General features: G+C 41.1%; 1 protein-coding gene across 1 annotated transcript in view; it reads right to left on the bottom strand.

Moving 5' to 3' along the window:
• Nucleotides 1-17,004, bottom strand: part of GALNT9 (polypeptide N-acetylgalactosaminyltransferase 9) — a 152,713-nt gene that overhangs the window by 86,591 nt on the left and 49,118 nt on the right. The window contains exons 3-4 of the mRNA XM_062590135.1: nt 11,513-11,679; nt 9,228-9,402 (exon numbers count right to left, since the gene is read on the bottom strand). Coding sequence (XP_062446119.1) covers nt 9,228-9,402; nt 11,513-11,679 — 342 coding nt within the window. The remainder of the gene's footprint in view (nt 1-9,227; nt 9,403-11,512; nt 11,680-17,004) is intronic.

The raw sequence follows: 17,004 nt of genomic DNA on the forward strand, positions 1-17,004 counted from the left end.
TAAGAACCAAATTCTGTCATTCCTATTTATACCATTACAGGAAACAGGTCTTGAAAGACTGGGAGATTTTAAACCTACTTTACCTTTCTTCATTAGCATACTTTGGTCACCAAATCTTAAGGTCTTCAACTCCACAAATTTATTTTGATACAAACACGACCCTTTAACCATATGGTCCATCATGCTTAAAGTTATTCTGAAGTGTCTACATTTACTTCTAGACCTCTTCCTTTTGTGCTCACTTTGTCAAGTATCTTACTTTGAAGGGTGACTGAGATCACGTAAAGAAAAAAGCTAAACAAGATACCGAATTCTTCTCCTTTAACGTCAGATGTCTACAAAACAGACCTCTGCATCCAAGGTAATTGCGTGCCCTGCCTTCATACTCAGCAGACAGAGACAGATACAGGCACTTTTATAGTAACACTCTTCTCATAGTAAGGTAGACAGTGAAAAGAGGCGAGATGAATAATGTTCCACGGGAGTCTATTTTGACTGTAAGGGTAATTTAGACTTTGCAAGACATCTTAAAATTTGACTGTTTCAATCCATACTCAGTAACAGTGAGAGAAAGAATCATCATGTTCATCTGAAACTTGTACCTTGGAAATACTAAGCAAGGTCCTCCTCATTTTCTTCATAACAAAACAAACAAACAAAAAATCCCAATCCATTTCCAACTCTGATTGGACATTACCAAACTTCATCCTTGGTTCTGTAGTTGACTGAAGTCCCCTGTTTATCAAGGCGTATGGCTTTAACCGAATGGTTCTCTAGAGTCTGGTACAAGAGTCTGATCAAACTGTATGACGAAATTTCATGAATGTCTATCAATCTGCTGGCCTGCTGTTTCAGATTCTGAACTTGCACGAACCTTGAGGTACCTGAGACCTGTCCACGTGATGGCTGAAGTTCTAATTCAGGGTCCTGCACACAAGAAATGTGGATATTGAAGATATTACTACAGTATTGATATCCCTACTCTCACATTACAGCTGAAGTAAAATACTATGGCAAGCATACAGAATGAATCAGTAGGAAAGCAACTGCTGAAACTGCATTTTATCAGCTTCCCATCCCATTGCAGTGACTGGGAGAGGGATATTCAGACACCAAGTCCTTGTTCATCTCAATGAGATCTGCTGGAACACCTGAACCTCAAATTCTGCCAGTGCCCTCACACCACTGAAACTGCTTGTGCTCTGCTTTTCTACCTGCCAAGATGCCTAGGTAACTGGATAGCCAGTCTATCTAGTGAAGTGCAGTAAGCTTCAACAGGACTGGATAATGCACTGTATTTGCACTGCTCATCTTAAGTAATCCATTAAACATGAGTCATTTTTTATTGTGAGGCATTTCTAGTAAAGTCCAGCCTTGCCATAATTTGATTGAATTCAATGGACTTACCCAATGACCTGTCTGTGTGGACTGAGCTGGACTGTCTCTTCTCAACTTAGTTGGTAATTCTGGCTTTGACTAATTGGTTAGGGTTTTTGAAAGGATTAGGATGAAATCTTTCCTAGTAATTTCTATTTTCCCTTAATATTAAGCTTCTAAACTATTACGTGGATTTACTCATCCTTTTTATAGATACTGATTTTTTCCTAATCTTTTCCTGATTTTTTCTTCCTCTTGTCTTGTCTTCACTGTGCATTTGGAAAAGACATGTGCTCCCAGCAGCTCCCAGGACAAAAAGGACAGAGTGGAAAAGACTGATGAAATCCAAGAGGGTGCAATGTGCTGTGCTGATGAGCTGCAGTATGGTCCCTGAGTGTTTCCTTTCCACAGATGTTACTGAACCCTAATTACTTCCATTAGCATTTCCATGGTTGAACTCTTGTCAAAACCACTAGTGGTGGCAGTGGGGCAGGATTCAGACCTTCACTGATTAGGTGCATGAGCCAGATGTGAATTTTGAGATTCATACCTATTTTTCACAGATGCAGATATATTAAATTTCTAGCCAGTATCTAAGTCAACCTGCTTTATAGGCACTTAGTAGCACACATCATTGACAAATTATTAATTGGAACAAGAGGAAAGCTCTCCCAGGCGTATTCACAGACGTGACGGATTTCTGTAAACTAAACATAATCACAACGTTCAGCTTTAAGGATAGTGCTTAGCCTCATCCAGTCTTTTCACATCTAATAAAAACCTAGTAGACTATTTGCCTGGAATTTGTGTGACAAAAATGTTCCTCCCTTTTATGCCCTCTAAAAATATATATTTGTCAGCATTCTCCTCTTTTTTTCTGAATAGACTGCTAGTGGATCACTGAAGTCAGAAGAGAGAGAACAGTTACTAAACCGAACAGAGTTTAGTTCTCTTAGAGACTCCACTGGAGTAATGGGTATTTTTATTTGGGATTTATTTCTCTGAAGCAGCCCCAGAAACGTGGTTACACACTGCTGAAGTCTCATTCCCTGGCCTCAACCCTGCGGCTGACAGTGCACAGTTCAAACTCCATAAAGCATATGGCTTTCCTATGATTTCAGCGGGCTCCCCACAGGTACAAGGACACGCTGGCAGGCACATCCACAACAGGTGCTTTGCTAAGCAACTCCTTCTTGCAGAAACTTTCAAAGGGAATTTGTGGAAGGAATCCCAGATCAGGAGCAGAATCACAACAAAACGTTGTCTTGATTTGTCAAAGACTGTGGAGTACATCACAGAACACAGCACATGCATTTCATGCATTTAATGCTTTTGCCTACTGGTGGATCTGGATTTTCCAAGGTGCTGAGCACCCATGTTGACTTCAGTAGGAGCTCCAGCAGTGCCAGTACTGAGGGCCTCAAACAGTAAGCACTCCCAAGAGAAACATGAGAGTTGCTAAAAGACCTGGAAGGCAGAATTTAACCTAGAGTATAAAATAAGGCAGTAAGAAAACTGAGAGCAATGGCAGGGGTCATACAGTGCTCAGACTGGCTTCTCTAATCCTATTCTGTCTCTGTACATACATGCATTCTGTGTTTAACATTGGACCAACCCAGAAGAGCTCAAACTCCAGAGAAATTCACAGCAAACATCTACATCCTAATCAGACTGCCATCCTAATCAGATTGCCAGAGTGTCTATGCCAATGGGAAAGTCTGTTTTTTCACAAATCTGTAAAGAACAGCTTCTTCCCGAGCACGGATGAAACTAGTTAGTAATGAGCTCCTCAGCACACATGATTATATAATTCTCCCTTTAAATATGTAAAGCATCTGCTGACTTCAAGCAGACTTTTTAAAAGGCACAACGCAAAAATAAACATGTGATCTAAGAGCAATCACACGCATGCCACAGGCCAGATCCTCAGCTGTACAACTCGCCCACTTCAATGGACTTACAACATCTGCAAAAGCTTGCCAACATGCATTGACCAAGAAGCTCACCCCAAATGCCTAGAGCTCCTGTCAGTTCTTAGGTATGTTATGCATCTGTCAACAACCCCTTCTGTTTCTAAATGGCACTTCCTCTGAATCTGTCCAAAATCTAACCCCTTCCTAAGTTTTCTCTTATCTCTGTCCCTATCACAAGTGATTAGCCTACTATCTTAGACTTTGGGTTGTTCTGAGATAAGTGTATGTCTTCTTTTCCTATCATCACCATTCTAATTTTTACTCCCCCAAAAATGAAGAACTAATATTAAAAAAATCCCCTCCACTTTTTTTGATTTTGCCTTTCACAAAACAGAATTCCTTTTTCTTCTGGCAAGCTCTCTTCCATGTAAGACATAAATGAAAGACACCATGGTCTCACCTGATAGATTTTGTCACTCAACGGGTTTAACACTGTACTTTACTCTGGTTGCACCACTGCTTGATATCATGAAGTAAAAACTTAACACAGAAATTGAATAAAAAATTCTGTGTAAACTGAAAGCTTATTTTGCATGTGATTTTCTATGCTGCCTCAGATTTCACTGACAATTTTGCATGTGATTTTCTATGCTGCCTCAGATTTCACTGACAATATATATTTATCAGATGCAGACAAGCAAATCTACTGACATATATAATTCTTCACTGAAGCCAAGTGAGGAATATTTCATGCAAAATACCTTTCCTGTAAATAAGTGTTCAGAGCACACAAAAAAAAAAAAAAAAAAAAAAAAAAAAATCATACTCCCTTCCTCGCTAAGAGGAGAGAGTAAATTCCCCATCTGTTGCACCTGATATCTCTATCAGCATTCCTCCAGGCCCTGCAAGCTTTCAGACCTTCAGCCCCCAGCCAGAAAGGGGTGAACGTTGAAGAAATGCCTGCTGGAAAGTTAAAGATCAGCTGTTTGGCTGCCAAATCTGAATAGCTCTTTTCTGCACCACTGAAAAGCAGTGAGGATGCTTCAATGAATGGTCTAGGTTGTTCAGGTAGATGAATAGTTGAAGCTGCTTTTCTGGCACGTCCTCTGAATGCAAGCTGGCACTTCCCTATATATCTGAACAGCCCACATGACCTCTTCTTTGCTTCCCTCTACTCCTAATATTAGGACACTTTTGCTATCTGAAACATGTATTCCACTAAGTTACAAAATTGATCCTAAGTGAGTAGTACCTACATAAAACTTCCCAGGCCAAACTCAGCATGATAGCAGTGAGGTTGTAATAGACTGTGTCCTGAGTAGAAGTGATTCCTGTGAACCTCCAGCAGTGAAAGGATTGCACAGGACAGGCACTAGGAACTACTACCCTCACCTCCATCAAGATCTTGGAGGTGCTCTGAAGAGCCATGTGAGCTCAACTGGAAAAGCAGCATGAAGAGCTTACCTGCTAGCAGAGTTTGGCTTACAATATATTGTCTGAAAACATTAACAGGGGAACTTTAAGCAGGGAGCAAAGCACTTGTGGCTTTGCCCTACCAAAGCACAATCATGTCTCCATTAGTGGGGATGAACAAAGACAGTTGAAGTCTAGGAGGAAATCACATACTTTTTTGAGAATCTGTTACTCAGAGCCAGCACAACAAACTAAACTACACATTACAGTATAAAACAGCACCTATAAAGTATTATCCACAGACCTGGGGACCTTGATCTCTAGCACTTTTTCTTAGTACATTAAAATCCCCATTTTCTATCGTTTTAAAGCACTGCCAACTTCGGGGATAATCTATAATGATGGTCTGTGTGTGGCATAGACTGATGGATACTAGACATACAGTTCAGGTACTTTCTCATGTCAGGTTCTCCCTGTCTCTCTGGTATATTGAAATTTTTTGATGAAATTCTTGTATTCCACTGCTTCCTCATTGATACTCCTCCTTTGTCTGGCAAAATTTTAATTACTACAGTACTGCATAACTGCATTCAATGCTACAATGCTCTCTGATAAGTGCAAAAGCAATTCCTAAGATAGGAAGCAAGTATAATACTCTTATCATTATGTCTTCTTTTATGCCTCCTAGCACTCTCTTTACGGCTGCCAATATATTGTCTTCTCTGTCTTTCACTTACAATTTCTGCCCTCCTTCACTCAACGTGTCCTCTTTCTCATCCACAGAATTAACACCCCATCTCTACTGTCTTTTCTTTTCTGATCCCCAACATCACGTATTCTAGTTCTCTTCCCCTTGTCACATTCTCTCTCACCTTTCAAAGGCAGGAGGCTATATAATGCTCTATATCTCCAGCAGCATAATTAGTGGCCAGGATGAGACGCTCTGTACCCAGCGTTACTGTGTATTGCTTAATGCACAACAGGTGGACTTGCACACAGAGCAAGACTGCTGAAATCTTGAGTGACATGAAGGCAAAACTGAACTTTACAGATTTAAATACACCCTCAGACAGGAATGTACCTTCCTTCTTCTGTAAAGATGTATTTTTAAACACAGAAATATCTGCCTTTCCAGTAAACTGCTACATACGGACTTCCTCCTATATTCCTGTTCACTGGAGTCTTTTAGTAACGCTTTTCCAGTATCGTAACATGGGCAGTCTCCCATCGTTCATTTTTCCAGAACCATCTGTTTCCATTTACTCTTCCCATCAAAATTTTATTCAAATTCCACTGCACTCCTGGTCTGTTCCTGCTCTAAAAATGTATTGCCTGTAGAACACAGGACACACAAAATCAGGAATCAAAGATGACTGATGAATAATGGACTTTATAAGGTCTGGACACTGCAACCATCTCTCTCCTTGGGGAGATCATATGGCTGATCAGGTGCAAACTTTCACCTGTATTTCCCTCATTTTTGGAGTGCTTTTAACAGCTCTCTGCACTACGAATTCTTGCTGCAGCCTTTCAGCAGCAGTACTGATTTGGAGTGCTATTCAATTGGCTGCTTCCACAGCTCCTCTAGGAACGTAATCTCTCCGAGACCTTTCGCCTTCTGTCAAATCTGGCTGAAAATGGAGACTGACAGACAGATGCATTTCCCTCATAGCACAACTGCGTAACACAGCTTTCTCTGGAAACCACAGTTAAAAATACAGGCAGAGGGAAAGTAGCTACTTTTCCCCATCGTAGCTGTACAATATATAGATCTCTAATTGGGACTGAGGACCAAAGAACAGCAATTTCCAAGAGTACTGGAAAAAGAAAGGAAGAAAAAAAAAAGCTTCTTGTCTTTTCTGAGCTAACACGACAGCGGGAGAGCAGACACTGCTTTATGCTAAGACTGAAATGAGTACACTTGACAAGTGCCGGGGGTTTTGAGCATGTCCATGTGCCACTGTCCTTGCTGAGCCCTGCCAGGAGCAAGAATAAAATGTAGCTGCAGTATGATTCTGCTGCCTTCACAGGGCCACCTTCCACCCTGTTCCTGTTCATCTCTTGGCCACTAGTATTTCCCCCTTGCAATTATGCAACCCCAGAACACTTGCCCCACTGCCTTTCCGACTGCAGAACGCAGCAGTCAGGAAGACAGGAAGGATGTCTCCATCAGTGAATATTCATGGGTGTATTTTGAGAGCTCAGAGCACTGCATTGCTATCAGTTTTGCTGGAATGTTGTTCTAGACACTGGCTTCTGTTGACGTTGAGTCACCATTAGAAACAGTGCTACTGCAAGATATGTAGAATTTTACATACAAACTGTGTGGGGACATTTTTACATACTTTTATTTTAAAATTCCCCTTGAGAATTAATAGTAATGGCTGCCCTTTTACCTAGACCTCTCTACTTCTGCTGTATGAGCATCAGAATTAGCTCACACTACCAAAAGTCTTAAGGGGAACAGGTCAGTAGAAAATCTCAGCTCTGCACTAATATGTTTCAACATCTGAGAGGCAAAAAAGTAGCAATTAAGCACATTAAAATAAATAATTCAATAGTTAATTTGACCTGCCAGGTTGTAGAGTATTTTTTTTTATATCCTACCAGATTGTATTTTAGTTTAGAAGAAGTGCTCCTGAAGAGTTATACTGCGAGAACCTGTAAAATTCTCTAGTACAATATAAGGCAAAAACTAAGCCTTAAACAGAGCAACAATTGTTTAAAGGAAAGTTTTTTTTTTTCTTGTCACAGTCCTGTATATTTCATAAGAAAATGATGAAGTCCTCCTCTGATTCTTTTATGAATTAATAGAATTAGTAGAAAACTAAAAATGTACTGTAGAAACTTGACTTTCAGGTGGAATATAAACCAAACAAAAAGCTAATGTTCTTTTCTGTTGGAAAAGGAATTGGCTCCTTTTAATTGACTCACAAATAATCCACAGACAGCTCTGAAGAAGAGCAATCCATGTAGCCTCTGAATACATGAATATGCTTTTAAATTGGGAGACTAACTAGGAGAAAAGAACAGCAGTGCTTTAACAAGATACGCATGACCACCAAGTTTGATACTGTTATGGGATAGGGGTTAAAGCTGCTCAGACAGAAGCTGTCCTTCCAGTCCCTCCTAAGTGAAAGATGATGAGATGAAAATCAAGATGACAGGCCATCACATGAGCACTTGCAGAGGGATAGAATAAAAACCAGGAGGAAACAGGTAGAACAAAGATGGAGATGGTTGTCAGTGAGCCCAAAGGTGGAAGGGAAGAATGGGGGGAATATTAAAAGGGAACACTACTAGCCTCCATGTGTTTCTCTGAAAGAAAAGTTCAGTGTGTCCAGGAGAGCACCCAGAGCATGCTCTCATCACTGCCAGGATTCAGCACAGATTCTGCCCAGTAGCTGATACTACTGTACATGAATATTTGTAATGACTGGAAAGATACAGTTGCTTAAAAGTAAATAAATGCATAAATAAAACTCAGCTCTTAAGCTTCCAGAAAATTACTACAACTGCTATTATAGTCCTTGATAGGAAAAAAGAAAGGGTGAATATAAACCAGGTGGACTACAAGAAGACTTATTTTATTGCAGCTTCCATTTTATAAAGATATTCATGAACACATAAAAATAAACCTATTCCTTCTCAGTTAAGTTTCTCTCTGGTTGTAAGTACAGCTATTTTTAAGTTTTAACTTCGAGATATCTCAGAAAACCGCAGAACACAATCAGCTCCACTATAATCCTGCATCATCATTATCAAATAGCAGCCCCACTTTCAAAAATACACATTTTACATTACTGCATATCCCTACAGCCTTTTCCAGCTGACTGTACGTATCATTTCCTTCAGACTTGACTTCCAGTAATGCCAAATATTGGCCACTGAGTGGTGCTGCAAAGATTTACTCCAACTGAAGATCTGGCCCATAAAGCTGAAAACTGTGCCTACCAGAGTTAATATTGCTCCCTTCCAAAACAAAGGAGATGAGGAAAGGTGTGGTAATTTCAAGCCCCAATAAAAGCAAAGGAGATAATTCAATGTTCCCCTCAAATGTAAATACAAAAAAAATTATGACAAAATCAGGTTTGTATTCAAATTTCTAAGAAGAAACAACAGAAAATAACAGGGCGATAAAATACAAGTATTTAAAAGCATCCATCTGCCTTGAGCTCAGAACCTCCTTAAAGGTGTTTCCTCATCTGCCTGCTTTGGAGGCCTCTGGTTCGTGGTGGTTTAAACTGCTTCCCTTCCCAGTGAGTTGTACTTGAGCAGCTTCTAAAGGATCTTGCAGCCCTTGCAGAAGACTGTCAGTGACGTTGCAACAATCAAGAATATTATTCAAATGTAACTGTTAATGTGATAACACCTGCCTACAGCCATCTCATCCCTGCAGTTCTTCAGCTCCCCTGTGGCTGAGCAAATCTCTTTTGCAGCCTTTGAGAGGCAGGGCAGAGTGCAATAGTACCGCTCTCCCTGCGGGAATACGGAATGTAAAAGACTGCCATCAGAACTTCTTACCAGCCAATGTTGAATTCAACATGAGCATCGAAGAAACCAACGACAGGAGAGGTTGCTGCTTTCCAGCCCTGGATTCTGGCTCGAATCAGTCCTTCTCGTTTGTTATTGCGTACTATTTTCACCAGGCCTGGGTATCGCTTATTAACGTACTGGTCCAGATTAAATTTCAGCTCAACTGCAGGGCAAACAAACACAAAAATATTCAGAATTAAAAAAACAGCCTCTTGATATTACATTTAAATTTGATTTATTCTGCAATAGACAGGGAAAGAAATCCTTAGATATTCCCAAATCTTTAGCTGCCTTCGTGGATACAAACCAAGTACTGCAACTGTGGCAGCATTCAGTTCCAGGGGTATCAGCTAGGAGAAATCCTAAACATATCAGCGCAGTTACTGTAGACTCACACAGGTACAATGTGGCCTCAAGGATATGCATATTGTTTGGGAGAATTTTTCTAAATATTTTTAAATAATTACTATTCCAACACTCTGATAATTTCCAGTAGGCTGCAAGTGGCCTCAATAGGAGCAATTCTGACCCTACAGCAGTATAACATGGAAGACATTGGTGGATTTTTTCTGATTTATACTGATCAGTAATAGTTTGACAAGTAACTTCAATAGATTTGAGGTCAAGACCTAATTCAGACAGAATCAATTTCCCTTAATTTTATGGGTTTCCCTCTTAAATAAAATTAAAACTCCTAAGCACCTGCTTCTTACTCTTTAAACTAACCAGACATTGAACATTTCAAACAGACTCCTTTTTCTCCCTTCAGTTTCAGTCATTCAACTACAGACAGGGCAGAACTCCTTCATTCCTTTATTCAGCTTCATTTCAGTAGGCTTATAAACAGGCAAATTACTAAAATGGTCTACACAGTTAAAAAAAAAGTCTAATTTAATAATTCATTTATACTACAACTTATTTGCATCAGACCTTTACTCAAATACATTCGTTAAGAAAACCTGTAGAAGCTTCCATGACACGAGAAACTTCATTTTTTCTGACCCATATAACACAGCAGAATCATCACCATCCAAATCAAAGACCTGGTACATCTTCACTTATTTAGAAGAACGATGGAGAAAAGCTACCTAAGAGTGCACTGAGAAACCAGGAGTCTAATTCTCCATATTACAGTGACTGAAACACTTTGCAGTCTTAGGTATCTACTCTGTAGATTACACTGCTGTAACTGAAAGTAGAATTGGACATGAGGTTTTTTAAGCCTACCTATTTTGGGGCTTACTTGTATTTCAATGGTTTGTTTCAATCCTCTGTTCTCTTTGGGGCTCTTGAAAAAGAACAGCAATTAAAAACTGAAAGTTTTAAATCTCTTGAGTAGTGGAAGAAATGCTAAACCTGAAGCCTTACTTTAACAAATATGATTTGGGAAGCTGCAACAGTTCTAGGAGTCTACGCTCTAACAACTTGCAACACAGCAAGACTGTTAGCCATCTGCCTCCTACAGGCACTCCTTGCCCTAGTGTCCTACAAAACATGTGGATCGCTAGCAGCCTACACACACTCGTGCGTGTTTTCTCTTTGATGGCTGTTAATAGAAGTGCTATTTTTACATTAATGAATTACATGACCTGTAAGCTGCAGGTGCTGTGTATCCGTTTTGTTGTTTCATTCTCAGATCTAATCCATTTCCTACATCAAAAAAAAATCAGAAGCAAAATATGGTATTATTACCACCCACAGAAATCAAGCAAAAGTAGGCTGTGCCTCCATGTAAAAGAGCTGAAACTATCTTTAAGAAGAATCTGTAGCCTTACTTTTCTTTGGAAGTAGAATTTAAACTTTTGGTCTATTAATGATGATATTCTTCCGGACTTGAAAATTCGGAGAAAAGGGTTGTTTCTATATTAAAATTGCCTGTACAAAAGCCATTCATCCTGTGAGGAATTCCAATGAAATCAGTAGGGTTTATCCACATACTGTTTATTTGTCATATAAATAATTTTTATTCACAGCTTTGTGAAACTGGTCAAATGACTGTCTCATCAAAGACACAAACTCTTGTAAATTCTACTGACTTCAAAGGATGTAAGTTAATTTATATCAGTTTATGCTTGGGCTTATTATCGAGCCATAAATCAGTGGTTGCATGTATGACCTTCCTCCCCTAGCTGTTTAAATGCAGGCCAACTCAACAGTGTTCCAGCCCAATGTTAGAAAAATGCACACAAGTCTGAAGTAACCAAACTTCTTTTGATTTGCAATTCACGTTCATTAGGGACACAATATTTAGAGGAAAAGTTACACGTGTTCACCATTGTCACTGTTGTCATCCACCAGAATGACCTCTTTGAGCAAGTGCGACGGGGTGTGATTCACGACGCTGTGCACGGAGCGCAGGATGACGGACAGCGCCTCATTGACGAATATAAAGACCACGGAGATCTGGGGCAGGTCATCGGGGTAAGTCATCTGTTTGCACCTGGAGAGGACAAAGGAAGAAGTAAAGCCCCAGCAAAGCACTGAGCATCGTCCTCCCATCCTCCTTCACTCTCCAGCATTCGCCGCCTTGTTCTTTCTAACCTGTCTGGATAAATGGCAGCCCTGAAGCAAAGCTTCATTTGAGTGCAAATGAAAACCAGGCAAAAACTGAAGAGACGAAGCATAGCTGGGGGCAGCTAATTTTTCATCAGCTTGGTGAAAATGGAACCATATCTGCACGCATATAGATTTGTAGGGGAACACAGTTTCTGGAGGGTTAAAAGCTTCTCATGAAAACCAGAGGAGTATCAACAACTGTGCTGAAAAATACCCTGGAAAACACCATTATGCTGTGGCTTGCCCATGCTTCCAGGGGAACCTCCGAAGTTCTGCCATTAGCTCTTAGTTAGATCTCATACTCATAAAACCAGGACCCAATCAAGCGAACTTTAGATTTGCCCAGACAAAAACCATTTGCTTCCATTTCTGATTTGCTGCTTGTGCCGTAGTAAAAAAACATATGATGCTCATCTGCTGTACAGATTTGTCTGTAGCGGGATATTTGTAAAACTGATTTACCCTGTCTGAGATATCACCTCAGTACTCAGCTAATTCCTGAGATTCCCAGTTCCCTTGTGTGCGTGCTCACTGATGCATATAAGTCACCACAGACCATTTTGAGAAGAAAAACCGAGGCCTGGAGGAGGGATCTGCAAAGTCACACAGGACGGAGCAAAACAGCTGCTTTCCCCAAACCCCGTCCGTGCCCCTCTGCAGCACCCTGCTGCTTTGTTTTAATGAAGTTTTCTCCCACTAGCAAAGATGCTAATTTTAAAAAATTACCTACATGCTCTCACAGTCAAAAGCCATTCAGAATTACCATAGCAATTACTAAACCTGTTCTCTAAAATACAGCTAATGATATCACAGGAAATGACTTCTCTTGCTCTTATCAAACTTTCTGACCTCTTTCCTCATTACTTTGGCATAATGATCACTTTTCTCCCCACTATCCACTGCTATTGGATGTGGGGGGAGAGCAACCGCTTGACTGCTGGGTAACCTCTGGAAATCAGTTATGAATTCTAGAAAAGAGCAATTATTCATAATTCCTACTCATCCCAGCACTTTTTGCTGAGAGACCTGGACTACTTGGCATTGATTATGGTGTTACTATGGCTACATCCTGGTTGCTTGCTAGTGGCCTGCACCATAAAGAAGACCACTGTGTTGAACTTCTATGTCAGATTTGTGTACAATCTAAAAATAAATCCAGAACAAGGACAGAGATTTACAGGAGCTGTGACTGCTCTGACATCTCCTCCTTTTTTGACTTTCTCTTTGAATGTGATTTTCCTCTTAACCACACCAATGTATCAAAGAAGTCCATCGGGAATATTTCTGTAACAAAAAAGAGCCATCAGCTAAAAGCACAGACCTTGCAAGATTTCCCTTGATGAGGGACATCTTTGATCTGGCAGCAATTTGCCTCCATGCCTCACTTGTAACAGCAGGGCACAGCAAATTGCATCTTGGTAAATCAGATAGGTACCAACTAGTGAGTGTGCCACCGGGGAAAGTGAGGCAGAGGGAGCCCACCCTGGCTCCTGCTTCAGCACTCAAAGGAATAGGGAAGAAGGGAAGGAAAAAAAAGTGTAGTCAAAGCCTGCAGGGATGAAAGGGAGGCTGTGGCAGAGGAGGAGGAGGAGGAACAGGGAGGACGAGAGGGCAGCAAAAACAGGGCAAGCAAGGGCAGGGGAAAACGGCACTGGAGGTAGAGCAGTAGTTATAGAAGAAGCAAAATATCTTGGTTAGAAAATATTTGGAACCCCCTGAAAGAGTGCATGAGCTCAGTGGTTTAGGCTGGGCTTGCTTTGCCTTCTGATCAAGAAATTTGGCTGAGTTTTTCTGAAGGAAGAAGTATTTGTTTTTCCTGGTAAGTGGACTGTAACACTTGGGGACTAAGACATAATTATCTGTCCAGACTGATAGGTTAGGTAGGGCTAACCTCCAGCCCTACTCCTCTCTTCTCCTGCATACGTTCTGAAAAGATTGGTACTTACAACTCAACATTTAAAAACAGAACATCTAAATCATAACCTTCACTTTTGATCTATCTGTTCTTCTTCATATTAAACCAATGCATTATTACCCTAAAAGCGATGTGATTTTAAGTGCACTCCTTCTTACAAGGCTCTATTCCTGCCTTGGGGCTCAACGACTACCCACATTGCAAGGCACCATTGGGCTGCTTTTGATAACAGGCTGTTCTGAATCCATTATCCCTCCTGGGTTAAGTCACTCTTGTCACTTCTGACTGTAACCTTCCTTCTAAGAATGCTCCCCCTTCTCTGTCAGCAGGACATAGCTGAAAATCTGCATTATGTCTGCGTTTGGAAAGAATGCTCCAATCATTACAAATTACAGTATCTAGGGTAACCCAATTGCAACAGGAAGACTTAGACGAACAAAAGCAGATCTCAGAATTTGATAGAGGTTAAAAAGGTGTTGTAATTTTATCTATTACAGCAAGACTGAATAACAGCAAAAAAAATAGAAGCTGTCCAGCTGAGTAAACTTTTCAAAGTTTATCAGCGATGTAGAAGTCTATCTCCTATAGATTTCCAGTCAACTTTGGATTCTCACCACCTTCAACCACTTCAGAAAATGAGATGGATGTGCTAAGGTAGTCAGGAAAAAGTACTGGTCCACTAACAAACACTTCAAAGGATGTCTGAGAACACCAGTAATCCCAGGTAATGGGCCTTCTCTTAAAAAATCAGTGGGTGCTTAAGTGCTTTCCTGGACTGGTGCCCAAATGTTTCCCAATGTATTCGGTAATTAGATCCTAGCCACAGCAATTTACAGTTAATATTTCCTTCATTCCAAGAAACACGAACCAGCAACTGACACTCCAAGCCAAACAGTGACAGTAGCAATAGTCGCACGCAATTATGCTATACAGTCAAAGAACTACTATGCCTGCTGTACCATTACAGTGTCTTAACAACTTTGCTCCTGCCAGGATGCTGACAACAGACTGAGTGCATCGCAATGGAGAACCCAGTCACTCGTGCTATGGCAAGCACAGTGCAGACTCTTAGAAACAACTTCAGTAATACCTGATCAGAGCCATTCAATCTTAAGGCATAAAAATTATGGAATAATTTGTTTAAAAAAAAGGCAACAAATGGTTTGTTACTAATTAATTGTTGTTTTCTGGCAACGCAATGTCACTCCGAGATCAAAAGTTTTGTTTTTCCTCATTTGAAGAGGCAGGTTATTGCTGCAAGCTGAACACGAGGCCTTTCAGCCACAAAAGAGGGACACGGGAGCCTGGCGTTGCTACGACGATTACACAATTACACTTCCAACTAGGCATCTTGGAGCTTGCACCATTGAAAGACGAGCTCATGGTAGCTGGCACATCCTTGCCAGCTGGTTATAGCTTCTCACCTGTGATGGACTGTGATGCCCAGTTAACTACACCACCTGCTTTTGGTGACATTCAAATTTCCTGACATCTGTGGGCCACAAACAAAATTGTGTATTTGTCTGGAAAGCTAACATGATAGAGGAAGCATGAAAGGTCTGCTTTTTCCGACTTCTAGGGCATATCAGACTAACTTGATTCAGCTTACAGTGCAAAACAGAACAGCATCCTCCCCTCCCAGAGCAATGTGCTCTTTCCTGTATGCAGTGTTGAAAGGTCAGAGTGTCAGAAGAACATGTGAAGTCCTCAGGGCAGCCCTCGACTTTGGCCTTGAGGAATGGTGGCAGATGAGAGATCACTCTAGAGATGTCCCAGGAAAAAAGCATAGCCATAACTTGTTTTTAGTAAGGCATAAAGCATCCTCTCAGAAAATAGTTGGAGCAGTAGTCTGGATGTGGAGCAAAACCATTAGGCAGGAAACCTATGAGCTACAGATGGAGAAGCTTAGCATCAAACTAGACACTTCTCTTACTTTACTTGAGATCAGAAGAACCAGAAGATGAAGATCTTAAACTGCATAAAGGTGTTCCAGCAAACAGACCCTTACATGCTTCAACCTGACCACCAAAAGGACTTAGTTAAGAACATAAGGAAATCATCCATTCCTGGCAGCACCAACAACATGCAGTAAAGCACACTGGTGTTCAAGGCAGCTCTTTGCTGGGGGCAGAAGCTCATTGCCATGCCCAGAGAGTGCACAGCATGTACACTAAGCCCAGCACTCTGCCAGGGAATAGGGATCTCTGCCAAGCTCTCCATGCTTCCTTGCTGCAGGCCTGATCACTTATGAACTGCAGCTACCGGGTGAGCGAGGACGATTACAATAATTGAAAGTCAAATTCTGACCTCGTTAACACTACTAAGTCCAGAAGAACTTATCAAAGAGCAGAGATTTGAGCTATGTGGCAGTTAGCGATAGTCTAGCTGGCCAGGCATCACTCATGTTTGCTATTACTGTGATCCTACGTTAGTATTACAAGCGGTCAGCTCTTACAGTGCACAACCGGCAACTGAATTCAGGTTTGCACACGGAGCAATGGCTCTCTCCAGGGTAGATGTATGTGCTGCAGAGGGAAACATGGTGTTAGACGCACTTAGGACAAGCGATTCCAAGCAAAGGCTGGCGATGCCACAGCTAATCGTTTTCATGGACCAGCTGAGGATGGATTAGACCTGATATGTGAAACAGCCCTTCAGGTACCTCTCATACAACATACTAAGCCTCAAGCCTGAGGCATCCTGCTGCTGTTTTGGAAAGAATTTTTGAGGGTTTTTGCTCTGTACTGGCTACTGCAGAGCCTGGCTGGCAACCTGGAGGTATTTCATTTGTATGTGACAGAGAGCGGGATGTCAGATCCTTTTTCTCTACTCTGGAGATGATTTTCACTCATGGTCTCCCTTGCATAGAACCTTGCATGGTTTCTCAGATTAAAATTTCTCAGACCAACTGTGAGCACTGTCTACACAGGCACAAAGAAACAGGAAAGACTCTCCAGCTGACAGACCAGAATCTTGTAAAAAAATCATGAGACAAGGAAATCTTTCATCTAAACCTTCATTCATTCCTTGATTGTTGTTGTTCCATTTGTATCCGATCCAGCAGAAATGTGTGAAGTCCTCTTTTTATCCGGCCTAGTCTTCCAGCCTGTTGAGTTGCACTATTTTCTGTGAACAGCTGGCACTACAGCAGTGCTAGTAGTTCAGTGGATTACCAGGGAAAGAGAATCTTTCCCAGTCCCCTTCTCCTGTCTCCTCTCCTGTCTGTAAACTTGCTAACATCAAAAATGAGTTCTGCTTGCAGACCTTAACATATTGAGTTTGGAAATGGATTTG

The sequence above is a fragment of the Rhea pennata genome, chromosome 17 (assembly GCF_028389875.1).
Source record: "Rhea pennata isolate bPtePen1 chromosome 17, bPtePen1.pri, whole genome shotgun sequence".
NCBI lineage: Eukaryota > Metazoa > Chordata > Aves > Rheiformes > Rheidae > Rhea > Rhea pennata.